The sequence below is a fragment of the Jaculus jaculus genome, chromosome 19 (assembly GCF_020740685.1).
Source record: "Jaculus jaculus isolate mJacJac1 chromosome 19, mJacJac1.mat.Y.cur, whole genome shotgun sequence".
Classification (NCBI taxonomy): Eukaryota; Metazoa; Chordata; class Mammalia; order Rodentia; family Dipodidae; genus Jaculus; species Jaculus jaculus.
In genome coordinates, this window is record NC_059120.1 from 45,804,806 (window position 1) to 45,819,972 (window position 15,167).

The 15,167-nt window shown below is 43.1% G+C and overlaps 1 protein-coding gene across 1 annotated transcript in view; it reads right to left on the reverse strand.

The window, feature by feature from the left end:
* Nucleotides 1-1,091: 1,091 nt before the first annotated feature.
* Ntng1 (netrin G1) overlaps nucleotides 1,092-15,167 on the reverse strand; it is a 380,197-nt gene continuing 366,121 nt past the window's right edge. The window contains exon 10 of the mRNA XM_045137990.1: nucleotides 1,092-1,363. Coding sequence (XP_044993925.1) covers nucleotides 1,092-1,363 — 272 coding nt within the window. The remainder of the gene's footprint in view (nucleotides 1,364-15,167) is intronic.

Sequence of the window (15,167 nt, forward strand, 5' to 3'; positions counted from 1 at the left end):
CTTCTTTCATCTCAAGAAATTGCGATACAAGTTCCTGAAATCGTTTATGCAGGAATTTTTATTCTTTAATCTTCCAGTGTTAAAGCAACAAGAAAACATTTAGAATGTCCTTTGGTGGAATCTTATTACACTTGTCATATATGTAAACTGATAATTCTTTGATGCCAGCCTGTCCGTTGCCCTTACAGAGAAATCTCTGCACAATGAAACAAAAAACAGAATGATGGACAAAATAAGATGTCAGTCTTTGCTGATTCGAACCAGCTACATGAACACAGATTGTCTGGTAACACAAATTGGCAATAATACAAAAAATCTACATATTACAGTATTTCAAGAAAAATAACTTCATTTGAATACAAAAGGATAGATACACATTTTTTCCCCCTCTAGTCACTTGTAACGTGGGTGTGAGCACTGGGGAATACAGTGCTGCTAAGATATACAGGGTATGACTGGCTTGCGCTTTTTGGGGCTGTTAACACATGTGTTCCACTATCATCAGACAAAGAAATCTTTCAACCAACAAGGGTTACAGAGCAACGTTCACTAAAGCACAGTTTGGAAGGAAGTAGGAGGACTGAAGCAAGCCAATATGGCAGCTTGTAACAGGTTTCCTTATATCCACGATGCACTTGACAGCAAAGACTGCTTCTATTTGGTTGGTCCACACACTGGGGCAGAGCGGTACTAGGGAGCCCCTTCTCTAGAGTTGCGAATGTTTGCAGGCTTTTTTTTTTTTTCTATCCATGTGGGGGGGGGTGTGTGTGGTTGGGGAGGGGGAGAGGGATGGTGGTGGGGGAGAGCTGCGACCAGCCTTTTCTGATGGGCAATCAACTGTTGCAGCGACGATTCGCCAGTGATAACGTTATCAGTCTTGACTCCGATGTGCCCGTCCGGGTCTGATAGATATGGCTTAGTTCAGTTAGGCCTTCCTCTCTTGTACACGGTGTTGGAGTGTGTGTGTGTGTGTGTGTGTGTGTGTGTGTGTGGTGTGTTTTAGAAGCCAAGGCTTGCTTGCGCGCCGTTTGCTTCCTCCCCCGCATCGCAGACTTCTCCGCAGGTCGCGGCGGCTGCTCGGGGCGGAGGCTCTAGAACAGCCGGGGGCGCGCGGTGCCCAGCGGCGCGGGCGGCGGCGGCAGCAGCATCAGCAGCATCAGCACCAGCGGCGGCAGCAGCAGTAGCGCAGGGCAGCCGCGCGGGGGCGCCCGCTGGCCCGCGCCCGAGGCGCAGCCGCCGGCCTCCTGGCAGCGCGGCTTCTCGCACAGGATGCCCGTGTAGGCGGCGGGGCACAGGCAGCGCGCGTTGTTGTGGCACGTCCCTCCGTTCTGACAGTGCAGGAGCTCGTTGTCGCACACGTTCGCTGCGGAGCCAGGGGGGAGAAGCAGAATCAATTTACGTTCATAGCGTACATCAGGGCTTCAGCGTCCCCACCCCGTTCTTTTCCTCCTCGAGCTAAGCCTGGGACGGATGTACAAACAAATGTAGTTGGCAGCTGTTCCCCCCGCCCCCCCAATCACATTAGTCTTTCTTAGATAGATCCCCCCCACCACCACCACCGCCCTCCCTGCAATCTTGGATAGTTTCCATTTCTGACTATCGAATAGGAAATAAGTAATCCTTGCATCATGGAAGTTCAGTTCCAGGAGCCCGGATCTGTTGTAACCTGTTTTTCTTTTCTTTTCTTTCTTTCTTTTCTTTTCTTTCTTTTTTTTTTTAAGGACAAGCGCCTGTTTGGTACAAGAAGCTTCGAAGCCACGTGAGTGCTGTTTAAAATGCAAAGCACTGTTGCCAAAATGACCAAGAACCTCTAAGGGCAGGGCCATTCTTCCTGCCCTTGTTCCATCAATAACTCTGTGCATGCAGACAGGGCCCACCAGGAAAGCGGGAGAAGAAAGGTTTGGGACTCCGGGGACATTGCATGCTCCAGGCAGGCGACAGCCAGATGGGAAGAGGGAAAAAGCTGGTTTCATGGCAGCAGTGTGAGGAAGAGCATTTGTCCCTGACAGCCTATCAGGAGTTTTATTGCCTTGTAAATATGGGACGTAGAGCCCAAGGTCACCCTGATTTTTTGGAACAGTAATATATGCAGTGGTGAAACCCTGATTACCAAAAATTCCATTACATTCATCAACTAATAGAATCAGTTTGAAAAAAATCACACAGCAGTTGGAGACTGAAATTCATGCGGCCTCTGCCACGGAGCCTTCACCTATAATAATTTCTCGTGTCTTCAAAATTCTGGTTATCCTAGTTAATTTCATGTCTCTTACTCTTTTAGATAATCAAGGTTTCACTGATTAAGCAGAGCGTTAAATAGAACCCAGGGAAAGTAACGTAACAGGCACGTGAAAAAGCAAACACTTTCCAGCAACATATGCTGCTGACACACTTAACACAGAGACCACTCTGGACAGGGGTGGGGACAGAGCAGAAAAAGGAGGCTTTGAATAAACTCTAACTTTTTTCTTTTTCATTTAAAAATTGTCCTGGTCAGATTTCAGGAGCGAGTTCATAAGAATTACACATGAGCGTGGGCGCACAAGCGTCTGCGTACACACACACACACACACACACACACACACACACTTGTAGTGCACTCTATATTCTGTAAAATACAAATTACTTTGTTTAATTTTATTTATATTTATTTACTTACCTAAGACAGAGAAATAGGCAGGGGGAGAGAGAGAGAGAGAGAGGGAGGAAGGGAGGAAGAGAGGAGAGAACAGGCGTACCAGGGCCTCCAGCCACTGCAAACCAACTCCACATGAGTGTGCCCCCCTTGTGCACCTGGTTTCTGTGGGTCCTAGGGAATTGAACCTGGGTTCTTTGGCTTCGCAGGCAAGCACCTGAACCTCTAAGTCATCTCTCCAGCTTTACAAACTACTTTCCAAAAATCATCTTCACCCTCCAGGTCATCTCTCAACAGAGAATGTTTGTCTTGTTCATTACCCTGTTCTAGAGTCACATCAACTTCACACACAGACATATCAAAGCTCTTGTGTAGAGGAAAGATCACACAGAGCTAAATAACAAAGTTCCCTATAATAAATTTGTCAACTTTTCTCATCATTCTATTGGTGACCTTAATTAAGCCAGTGACACCCCCCCCACATATATATAATTTGACATACTCCAGACTCAAAGTGCTGATATACAAAGCAATGATTCATGGGTTTAAAAGCTATTGGGTGGCTTAGATATAAAAAATGTTAAACCCAAATTGCAGTATTTTATGGTGAAACATGCCAAGATATGTAGCTTTGAAGCAAAGTTACCAAGTGATTTGTCACACGGACAAAATTTGAAGTTTTTTTTTTTTAATTGTTTGCTTTTGGTTGTTGTTAATATGAAAAGCACACATAGGCTTTCATGATTTTGTACTGCTTACACTTTAAGAAATATCTATTTAGTCAGGGCATCATGGGATAAAGAAACTCAACTGGAGAGCGAGTCCCTACTTTGAAAAACCAAAAAGTAAAGAAGAAGAAGAAGAAAAGAAGGGGGTTGGAGGGGCTGGAGAGATTGCTTAGTGGTTAAGGCATTGCCTGCAAAGCCAAAGGATCCTGGTTCGACTCTCCAGGACCCACATAAGCCAGATGCACAAGGGGGCACATGCATCTGGAATTCATATGCAGTGGCTGGTGCCCTCTGGAATGTGCCCACTCTCTCTTTCCTCTCTTCCTCTCGCTCCTCCTCTGCCTCTTTCTCAAATAAATAAAGTACATTTTTTTAAAAGGGGGGTGTTGGAGAAAAATAAAAAGAAACTCAACTGTTTCCTAAAGTTAAGGATTCTCAGCCATTTCTTGTTCTAGGTAGCAGATTACTGAGTGGGGTATTTTCTTTCGCTGGGTCACTAGAGGTAGAAAAATATCTGTTCCATCAATATCAATATTGCTTGCCTTGACTAATTGAGAAGAAATCAATAGTTAATTAAATATCTTTCCCTTCTTTCTTTCTTTTTTCTTTTATTTTTCTCTTTCAGCAAAAATGATTTCTTTTCTTCTTGGTCCTGAATGTAAATCAGTTCTTGGACAGAGGATTTTTTTCTGGGAAGCTGGTGATTAAGTTAAAATTCAATACTTTCCTACATGTAAATGAGCTGCTAGTTGAATTTGATGCCTGTGAGAAATTTAATAAACATACAAGGGACAGATGTAGCTTAGGGTCAATTATTTCATGTACTGGGGAACTACATACATACATATGGCCTAGCATATATTCTGTTATTTTAGAATTTATAACAAAACATTCCAGCTGGGGTCTTGGGTTAGTCCTAATAAGTTTAATAGATACAGAAGCTTACCATGTACACAGTGTGACCTAGCAGTTGGAATCACATGCTGCAATTATATTTAAAACCAACTGTAGGTCTTACTTGATGTTTATAAACTCATACTCCATTTTATGTAGTTTTTTTTTTTTTTTACCAGTATTATGTTGGTTAATGAACATACTAGGTGGGTTAGCATCACTGACCTCTTCTTCAGCACTTGTACAAAATGCCTCGGAAAAAAAAAAATAAAACAAATACTAAGCATGAGCTCTATGTATGTGTAGTTAAAATTTATTTAGGGGGATAAAATAAATGCCATAAATTTGTCTAGTATCAGTTTCAGTAAAACATCTTATGAGTTCCACCCAGCTCAGCCACTATGTCTCATGCCAGGCATCTTGAATCCTACGGTGGTCGTAGCTCTCCCCTTCATAAAGAGGCTCACAATTTGGCGGAAGAGAAATGAACGCAATCAGAGATATGAAGGCACAGTTTTAAAAGAATACAAAGGAAGTATTTGCGAGCTGCTAAGGGATCCCAAGTGGTGGTGGAAATAATTATCTCGCAGAGGATGAGGGAAGATGACAGAAGTTGTCTTCTCACAAAGGTGTACCCCAGATGGATGACGGTAGATGATAGAGTGATGTCTGAGGAAGAGCAAGGAGATGCAAATATATGGTGATGTTTATTGCCCCCGATCTCTAAATCCACCACCCTTTTGATACTGAAACCAGGACGCTGCAAGTGTCCATCAATGAGGGCACCAGAGGGACCAGAGAATGAAGATGGGATGGAGACATTTCCATGTTCCTGTTTGTTGACCCTTCCCAACAGGATCATCCTGGCAATAGCCCTTCATCCCTTGCTCAGCTTTACTGGGAAACAGCTTTCACTGAACCTTGAAGGCTCCTTTTTAGCTCTTTCTCAGTAGCATCCCTTTCTTAGGTTTGAACTCCAGATCCAAGGGGCTGCTTCAGACAGTAGCCAGGCATTATCCATGTTCAGAGGTGCCGGTCTCAGGTATATGAGGTTTCTCACCTATAGTTTCATTTTTGAAAACCTCATTTATTCCTGTAATTTGTCAGTTCCAGAGTGGGTAGCTATCACTTGTGAGGACATTTACTTCCAGGAGTAACTTCAATGTTGTATTCTCGTTTTAAATACTCAAATGTCTATTTTCCTATCCCTTTTTAATAAAAACTTTCTCTGTCAAAATACCTAGCATGGTTTTGGTTTTCTGACTGCACTGTGGCCAGAGATGTACACAGGCACAAGGGAAAATGATGGACCGGCTGGGGCTGGAGTGCTGGATGGGCAAGGGGAACAATGGAGGCCGGCCTGCTGGGTATTCTGGTTGTGAAAGCTTTTTGTGCACACCACAGGGCTTAGGTTATGGACAATAGGAAGCTCTCAAATAAATATGAGCCAGGTCTGATTATCAAGTGAGAAAAAATATGATGGGTTTGAGGTGAGATGAGCAGACACATGAGCAAGCCAGGCTGGAGTTATGGTAGATAAATGAGGAAAGAAAGGAGGGAAATACATAAAGGAGATCCTAAAGTCACCTTCAAAATGCATGTAGATACATCATAAGATACTTGCTAAGAAAAGGAGCTAGGGAAAACAATTTGGTCAGAAAAGAAAATGAGCTTCGTTTTGTGGGACCCATTGACTTTGAGGAGTCTTCTATAGGTGCTTTGTTCTTAATAAAACTAACTCAGCAGATAGTCAGTTATGGAGAAACAGATGTGAAATGTGGGTGATGAAGGTCATTGTTATAAAGCTAATGACAGAGAGGGCCACATGGTGAGAGGAGGCAGAATAAATACAAAATGAGGATTGCGTCTAGAACATTGGAGAGTATCATCGTTGGAGACAGCCTTATGGATCTTATAACTAGCTTCCCATTGATGGTGTTTGGCACACTCTCCTGCTGCTTTTGTCCATCTGATGTGGGCCGGGAGGTGATGCCCACCTTCTGCTCAGGCCATCATTTTCCTCTGCCATCATGGAGCTTCCCCTCAAGCGTGGAAGCCAAAATGAACCCCTTTCCCCCACAACCTGCTCTTGGTTAGATGTTTTTGGACGGTAACATGAAGCTGACTACAACACTACTTAAAATTGAATCAACCAGAAAAGATTTTAAAATTCTTACAAAAAAGCATTAGAAATATGTAAGAAAAAAAAATCACTTCATAGAGTTCTTTGAATGTCAGGATATAGGAAGAGCACACAATATGTGGGTAATTTTAACTCCCAGAGGACATTAGACAACGTCTGGAGATATTTTATGATTCTTATAACTGGGTAGGGATGGTGTGCTTCTGGGCCCTAGTGGGAAGAGGTGAGGGGTACTGCTAAGTGTCCTGCAGCGAACAACAACAACGAAAATCCTACTAAAATAAATTAATGTTAAAGGAAAAACTAAGAATGCCCTGGGTCAAGGAGTGGTTACAGCAACTAAGTTCTTGATGTAAACTGGGAGAAAGAACAGAAAGGGGGCTTTTCAGTTCTAGCTCAGAATGGCAGTGAGTTTTCAGGAGCAGAGCCATGGGAGATCACAGTAACTCCAACTTAAATCTCAGAGTAGACTGAAATGCAGAACACTTAGCTCTAGAGTAGACCCTTCAACCCTACCCATCACGAGTGACAAGAGGGGCTAAAGGCATTTTTCTCATGTAATTTGTTCTCTTTTGTCCAATAGATACGAGAGCTTACAAACCACCTAGACAAGATCAACAAGGGCAAACTGATATCGATCTAGACCTAGAAGGACAGACCAGATCTCCCGATTCACAGGTTACTGTTCTTCACATGGAAAGAGGCAGTTTTGAGACACGCAGGATACTGCGCCTGTCACGCTGCACACGAGCCACGTTCAAGGTGAGGTGAGCTTTGCCGCTGCAAGGAGCGTGGCGTGAGTGCTCTGCACACACTCCGTAGACCGCACACCAGGTGTACGAACTGCTCTACTTCTGTACGCTACACAGCGGCAGGGTGAAGTTCTCTAATCACGGCAGTTAATGGTACATCTTCTAGAGTATTCCAGTGTGTTCTAATGGACTTCCAGATTCTCACAAAGACAGTAAAATCAGAAATGTCAAAGGTTTAGGCTGAGAACCACAAATATGCTGACATCTACATTATCTTTCCTTTCCTTTCTTTCTTTCTTTCTTTCTTTCTTTCTTTCTTTCTTTCTTTCTTTCTTTCTTTCTTTCTTTCTTTTTCTTTTTTCAAGGAAGGTCTTGCTCTAACCCAGGCTGACCTAGAATTCACTACATAGTCTTAGGGGTGGCCTTGAACTCCCTCTGCCTCCATAGTGCTGGGATTAAAGGCATGCACTATCATGCCTGATTTATATTGTCATTTATATTTTTTACTTCCTGTGTATAGGAAACTGCTGTGGTTTGAATGCTTTTGGCTTTTCCAAAATCTATGGTGATGTTTAGTTGCCACTGTAACATTATTAGCAAGTGTGACCTTTAAGAAGTATTCTCATGAACAAACCAATGTCAATATATGAATGAGAATAGGCTCATTCATCTCGCTCTTTCTCTCTCCATCATGTGACGCCTCCCAGCATTTTATGATGAAGCAAGAAGGACCAATCTCACCAGCCACTGGGGCTTTCCAGCCTTCATAATTTGAGCCCATAACTACTCTGTGACATTCTGATGACAACATGACATGGACTAAGGCATAAATATAGATTTTTTTAAGGCATTATATGCATGACTGCGCTGAGCTTCAGGATACATTTTAATCAAGGTTCCATGCATCCTCCACTCACTGGTAGAACTGGAATAATGATGAACATCCATCCACAATGCTGACTCTATCCTCTACTGTGCAGGTTTATACCAAAAGGGGACATCTGAGAATTTTCACCCAACATGCAACTTTCAGTCTTAACTGTATTTGGTGTGTTTCTTCATGTATGGATTGGCTTCAAGCTGAAAACAATTTGTAACATATTTATTTTATTTTATTAGAGAGACAGAATAAAAGAGAAAGAGAGAGAGAGAGAGAGAGCGGGGGCGGGGGCCAATAGGCATGCCAGGGCCTTCCGCCACTGGAAATAAAGTCCAGACGTGTGCGCCCCCTTGTGCACGTGTGTTGCTTTGTGCATTTGTATCACTGTGCATCTGGCTTATGTGGGACCTGGAGATTTCTGCATGAAGGCTTTTCAGGGAAGTGCCTTAAGTGCGAAACCACCTCTCCACCCACACATGTATTTTAATATTATCTAGATTCTTTATTGTTTCTTAGAGTATAATAAAATAATTGGATCTTAGTAAATAAGAAGGTTCATTTTCTTCCTTTTTTTTTTTTTTTTCGTTTATTGGTTTTTCGATGCAGGGTCTTACTCAAGCCCAGATTGACCTGGAGTTCACTCTACATTCTCAGGGTGGTCTCAAACGCACAGTGATCCTCCTATCTCTGCCTCCACAGTGCTGGGATTAAAGATGTGCACCACCCTACCCAGCTAAGAAGGTTCATTTTTAAGTCCCCTATATAACACTTGATCCAGTGTTGGATGCAAATGCTTAATTGATAGCCATAAGTCCTTTTCTTATAGTAAAATATGATTTAGTTATAATAAAAGCTAATGAACCTTTGGTTATTGTTTCTCTATTTTCTACAAGGTTCTGTTTTTGCTATTTTTCCTTATAGTAATGGTAAGAATAAGTTATTTATAGTGTGTCCAATATAAGACCATGCAGTGTGTAACCTGATGTTACAGTATTATGAAGTGTTCACATAGGGTACTCAAGGTAACCTGTGCGCTTTGGCAGCGGAGATTATCATGTCTGAAACAAAGTTGTGTAGCCAGAGGATGCAGCATGGAATCTTGTGGAAAGGCTGCAGTCAGCAAGGTGTTATAATTGCTCTGATCAAAGCTTTGGTGAGCAAGCCACACTAGCAGATAAACAAGCTCTCACAACTGTCATGATTTATACAAATACTCAGAATTTCACAGTGAGAAACAACAGGAATGAGCACAGTTTCTCCTCCATTACTTCTGTTTGTTTTTCTGGTTCCTTGGATGCAGAGTCAAGGGGATGCCACTAAATTATTCATATTCTCAATTATTTCTGGTGTGTGCGGGGAGGGAGAAGGAGGGAGCGAAGGTCTTGGTTATCACACTCATTTGCCCTTACCAAGATACCGTATGTTTTCGAAATGTGAATTTTGAAATTTTGTTTTCTTTCTCCAATATCAGTCTTTTCTGGAAGGTATGGAACAGCAGGTCTGGAGACAGGACCCATATGCTCAAATAGGTCACCACCCGGGACTCAGAGATGCTACTTGCTCTGTTCTTTTTGTTCTTTCTTTTTCTGTAGCAGCCCAAAGGGCCACTTATTCCCATATGGGCACAGTGATCCATAGCGTTAGCAAAGAGAAGCTTGCTTTCACCCTGTTTGTGTTTGGTTCAAAGCTATACGTTTAGGCTGGCCCTGTCATTGAGCCGCTATGCTTGAGCGATGCTGGGCCTATATTTATAGACTTGAAAGTTTCTCTTTTTGGCTTTGTCTCCTGCACTTCAAGGAATCGAGGTGATGTGTTGCCATGACAGCTCTCCTTGATGGCTGTATTAATAAAGGCGCCGTGCCTTTGCCACCTGAAACAAGCCCAGGATCTCGGAGGGAGAGAGGTTCCAAATTGTTCCCATCCTTTGCAAAGAAATGTCGAAGCATGAATAACCTCCACCAAACAGGGCGATAACAAAAGTATGTGCTACACTCAGGTCTGATTTAGGCATTTGAGAATTGGCAGCAGGGAGTCGAAGAGCTGTGACTATGACCCATTTATACAGCATTTACAGCTGCTCTACTAAGTTGTGAGAGGTGAGAGAGAGAAATGGAACACGCAAGTCAGATCCTGGGGTACAGAAGAAACTTTATAGACTGCAATCTGATAGACTTTTGGTAGGAGTCCTAGATAAGCCATCTATGTTCTCTTTCTTCTTCTCACATGTGATGACGAGAGATGTATGGAACAAAAAGCTAAACAGGTTAGGGACCTTGAATACTGAGGTCTAGTTCTTACTAGTCACAAGTTCACTGTGAGGCGTGAGTTTTATTATGGAACTGTTCAGTAGCTAAGATGCATCCATCCATCATCTAACCAGACACTGTTCTACTGACTGACATATAGGGATGGGACGGGCCAACCTTGCTACCTTGTGTGTGGTTTTCCACTGGGTGACAACCACAATGTTAGGGAAAAGGTGTGGAGTTGGAATGTCTAAATTCTCTTGAGTTTTATTTGTAATATTTTTTTTATTTGACGTGACAGAGGAAACTACTTTTCTTTTTTATTTATTTGTTAGAGAGCGAGAAAACGTGTGGACCAGGGCCTCCAGCCACTGCAAACGAACTGTAGACTTATGCACCACTTTGTGCATCTGGCTTACATGGGTCCTAGAGAATTGAACCGGGGTCCTTTGGCCTTGCAGGTGAGTGACTTAATGGCTAAGCTATCTCTCCAGTCTGGCTGGCTTTCTTTCTTTCTTTTCTCTTTTTTTAATTATTATTATTATTATTATTATTATTATTATTATTAGTTTGCCAAAGTAAGGTCTTACTCTAGCCCAGGCTGACCTTGAATTCACTATGTAGTCTCAGGGTGGCCTCAAACTCATGGCGATCCTCCTACCTCTGCCTTCCTAGTGCTGGGATTAAAGGTGTGCACCACCACGCCTTTCCTAGCTTTCTTTTTTGGATGTGATGACTGCTAGAATTTGTAATATCATGTTGAGGGTTACTGTGACTGTTTTCATTTGGCTTATTTGTCTGTTAGTCTGATCTGGTGACTCAGTGAACAGGATAGGGTTTTCTCTTAGGGAGGCCATATGGAAAGAGGGGAAAATACTCCATATGACAGTCCCATCTCTGTGGTCAACATGTTAGGTAAACTTGGAGAAATCACTGGATCTCATGGTAGCTCTCCTTACTTGCTCCTCAAATCAAGATAACAGCACTCATCCTGTTTACACACCTTGCGTTGAGTGCCTTGAGATGAGTATGTGAGAGTGTTCTGGCAAAACACAACCACAGGAGCTGGAGGGATGGCTGAGCTGTTAAGCACTTGCCTTTGAAACCTAAGGACCCCAGTTCAAGGTTCAATTCCCCAGGACCCACATAAGCCAGATGCACAAGGTGGCGCTTGCATCTGGAGTTCGTTTGCAGTGGCTGGAGACTGTGGCACACCCGTTCTCTCTCTATCTGCCTTTTCTCTCTTTGTCTGTCTGTTGCTGTCAAATAAATGAATAAAAAAATAAACATAAAAACCTCACAAATACAGCCTGAGCAGTTTGTTAATATTAAGGTTTTTCTTCATTGCTTCTTAATGTAAGAAGCTGGGGGTGGACTTTGAGGTGCCAATTCCTATTTATGCCAGGATAACGAATTTGTCACTACCCATCCAATCCAAGAAACTGGAGGCAAGAAAGAAGGCAAATGCCCTCCCTTGAGGGTGGCATCTGTGTATGTTCTGTGGTTATGAATCTTGAGAGAGCTTGGGGTCAAAGCATGCGGTTCTTATAAACATTTACACTCAATTGTGTGTAATCTTTGAGTGGCAGTGCCCATTTTCTCAGAGGTGTCGTTAGTATGCTCAGTCAATGTGTACTGTCCTGTGTCAGTAAGCATACACAGGTGAGCTGTGTCTCCAGAGGAGCAAGGAGGGGCTGACAGGAGGACCATCCGTCTGCTTCCGCTATTCCATAGCTCATCTTTTGTAATGTCGAAGGTAGGGAGAGGCCGGGGCAGATGCAGGTGATGTACTGAAACCTGGGAGCCACGGTGTAGCAATACCCTTGATAGCTTGCTCCTAGTCTAGGCTCCTGGCTCTTGTTTGTGTCCTTCAGGAACTGCAGTCCTGGTAGCATGGCCTGCACGCAACAGCATCAAGCCTGCTTGATTTCAGTGAAAAGAACCCAAAGAGCAAGGCTGAAGGGGCTGCGTAGAAGCTGTGGGCTGAGTGGTCAGGGTGTCTCCTTACTCACGGGCAGCAGGTTCTAACCCCAGGGAGCAGCCATGTCCACTCTTTTTAACCAAATAGCAAGGCACACGTTGTAGGAATGGTGCTTTCTGTGCTCCAAACACAGGAAGCATTGCTTACAACATGATACAGAAAAGCCTCATTGATGAGCTACAGTCGGCAGCATCCCAGGAGGCAAGAAAGCGGTGACATGTGACTCTAAGGCAGGGGAAAGAGGTACTGTCCAAGCACCCTGAAGTGTTTTGGCTTTACAAACTGCAAAGGCCCCTGTTGATGTTAAGAAAGAATTCATCGGGGCTAGAGAGATGGCCGAGCAGTTAAGGTGCTTGTCTTCAAAGCCTCGGGACTCTTGCTTGGCTCTCCAGATCCCACGTAAGCCAGATGCACAGTGTTGCTAGCATGCAAGGTCGCCCGTGTGCACGTGGGGGCGCGTGCATCCGGAGTTCGATTACGCGGCTGGAGGCCCTGGGGCACCAAGTCTCTCTCTATAGCTCTTGCCCTCTAGCATAAAAAAAAAAAAGCCAGTTTTCTTGGGCTTGCCTCAAAAGAAATTTAAAAAGAAGAAAGAGTCCTGGAGACTCCTACAATGTGCTAGAGACAGAGAACCTTTCTCAAATTGATCATTAATGACATATTGAAATCCTATTTAGGTCATACCTTCAGACATAGAATAGGAAGGACAGTGATAAAAACAGTCTGAGATATCACAGATATTTCCCTTGGTTATCAGAAAAGGTGCTTGTGTACTTTTATTTTGTCTATTTTTATTTATTTATTTGAGAGTGACAGACAGAGAAGAAGAGGGAGAGAGAGAGACAGAGACAGAGACAGAGAGAGAATGGGCACACCAGGACCTCCAGCCACTGCAAACAAACTCCAGACGCATGTGACTCCTTGTGCATCTGGCTAATGTGGGTCCTGGGAAATGGAGCCTTGAACCAGGGTCCTTAGGCTTCACAGGCAAGCACTTAACCGCTAAGCCATCTCTCCAGCCCCTTGTGTACTTTAATAAGAAGGTGTAGCTTCTACTCATGGCTCAGATGAAAGATGGTGATCCTGGCAGGCACACTCACACTCAAAGGCACCATGCATCAAGAAATAAGTCACCCTTCCCATGTCCATGTCATTATGCAGGAGAACAGCAGATGCAAAATGTTTGTCCACTTTGAGCCCCCAAAGGGCATGCATATATCCATCTCTACATAGACCTTGTATCATCAACGCCTTAGCAAAAAATTCTTGGAATAATCTGTGACCAAAATAGGACTAGTGTTTAACTCTGGCTAGTAAGAGTGGAGTTGATATTATCAATTTAAGTTTTGTCTTTCCAAATTGTCTAAAATAGTTTTATGATTGTATATAGTAGGAAAATAATTTACTGGGTTTTTTTTTTTTTTTTTTTTTGAGACAGGGTCTTGCTCTAGCCTAGGCTGACCTGGAATTCACGATGTAGTCTCAGGGTGGCCTTGAACTCACAGCGATCTCCCTGCTCCTGCCTCCCAAGTGCTGGGATTGAAGGTGCGAGCCACCATGAAATTTACTGGATTTTTTAAAAATAAAATAAAGGTATCTTTTAAACTGAGGTAATTAAAATAAGTTCATTTTAGAACTGAGTGTTACCTCTCAGTATTTGTGATATCATTATGTATTTTTTTAAGTATTGTATTTATTTATTTGAGGGAAAGAGAGGGAGGGACAGAGGGAGGGAGATAGAAATAGAGAGAGAGAGAGAGAGAGAGAGAGAGAAAGAATGGGAGCACCAAAGCCTCTAGCTACTGCAAATGAACTCCACACACATGTGCCACCATGTGCATCTGGCTTTGTGTGCGTGTTGGGGACACTAACTTGGATTGTTAGGCTTTGCAGGCAAGTGCCGTAATTGCTGAGCCATCTCTCCAGCCCCTGAGTATGTGTTTCTAAAAAAAAGCTAATGATTATCTCAAATATCTAAAACATGTCTTGGAAAGAAACAATTTCCTACACAATACCGTACTCATCAAGGGTCCTAGACAGTGGATTTTTACCAAACATTTCATAGCCTAAGGAATGCATGGATACAGCAGAGCTAATAGAGATGGAAACGTATGTACGGAAAGCTGATAGGTTGGGAGAGCAGGCCGTGAAGGGAATTTTTCCTTGACTTGATTTTAGCCATGGCTGAGTCGTTGACAGATCTGTCTGATAAGAGTGAGAAGGCAAGTTAGCCGGTGTTGCTTTGAAGGGAGGGTGAAAATTTGGTAGGGAAATAAAGAGGAATCTAGGAACATTGCTCATATGTGTGTCCTCTTCAACTCAGGCTAAATACCATTATCTGTTAGAGCTTCCCATGCATTTTCATTTTCATTTTTACTTTTATTTATTTGAGAGAGAGAGAGAGAGAGGGAGAGAGAGAGAGAGAGAGAGAGAGAGAGAAGGGCATGACAGGGCATTCAGCCACTGCAAATGAACTCCAGATGCATGTGGCACCTTGTGCAGCTGTCTTATGTGGGTCCTGGGGAATTGAACCTGAGTCCTTTGGCTTTGTAGGCTAATGCCTTAACTGCTAAACTCATCTTTCCAGCCCTCCCATGCATTTACTATTGAGAGAAAATGTTCACAAGAACAAAGTGGGGGCAGGCGTTACGGTTCCTTCCTTCAGAGATACAGAATACACCTGGGGAATGGAAGGGTGGGCAGGAGTGATTGGAAGGCGCAAGCATTCCTTTCAATTTTCATTTAGCAACTTAAATTAGTTCTTATTATGCTGAGAGCATTGTAAGTAATATGAAGGTGAAAACACCTTCATATTACTTAACAATTCTCTCAGTATAATAAAGAGGTGCTCCTAACGCCCTGCAAGAACTCAGCAACTTTTATTTTTCTTAATCAGGAAGGTGATTAG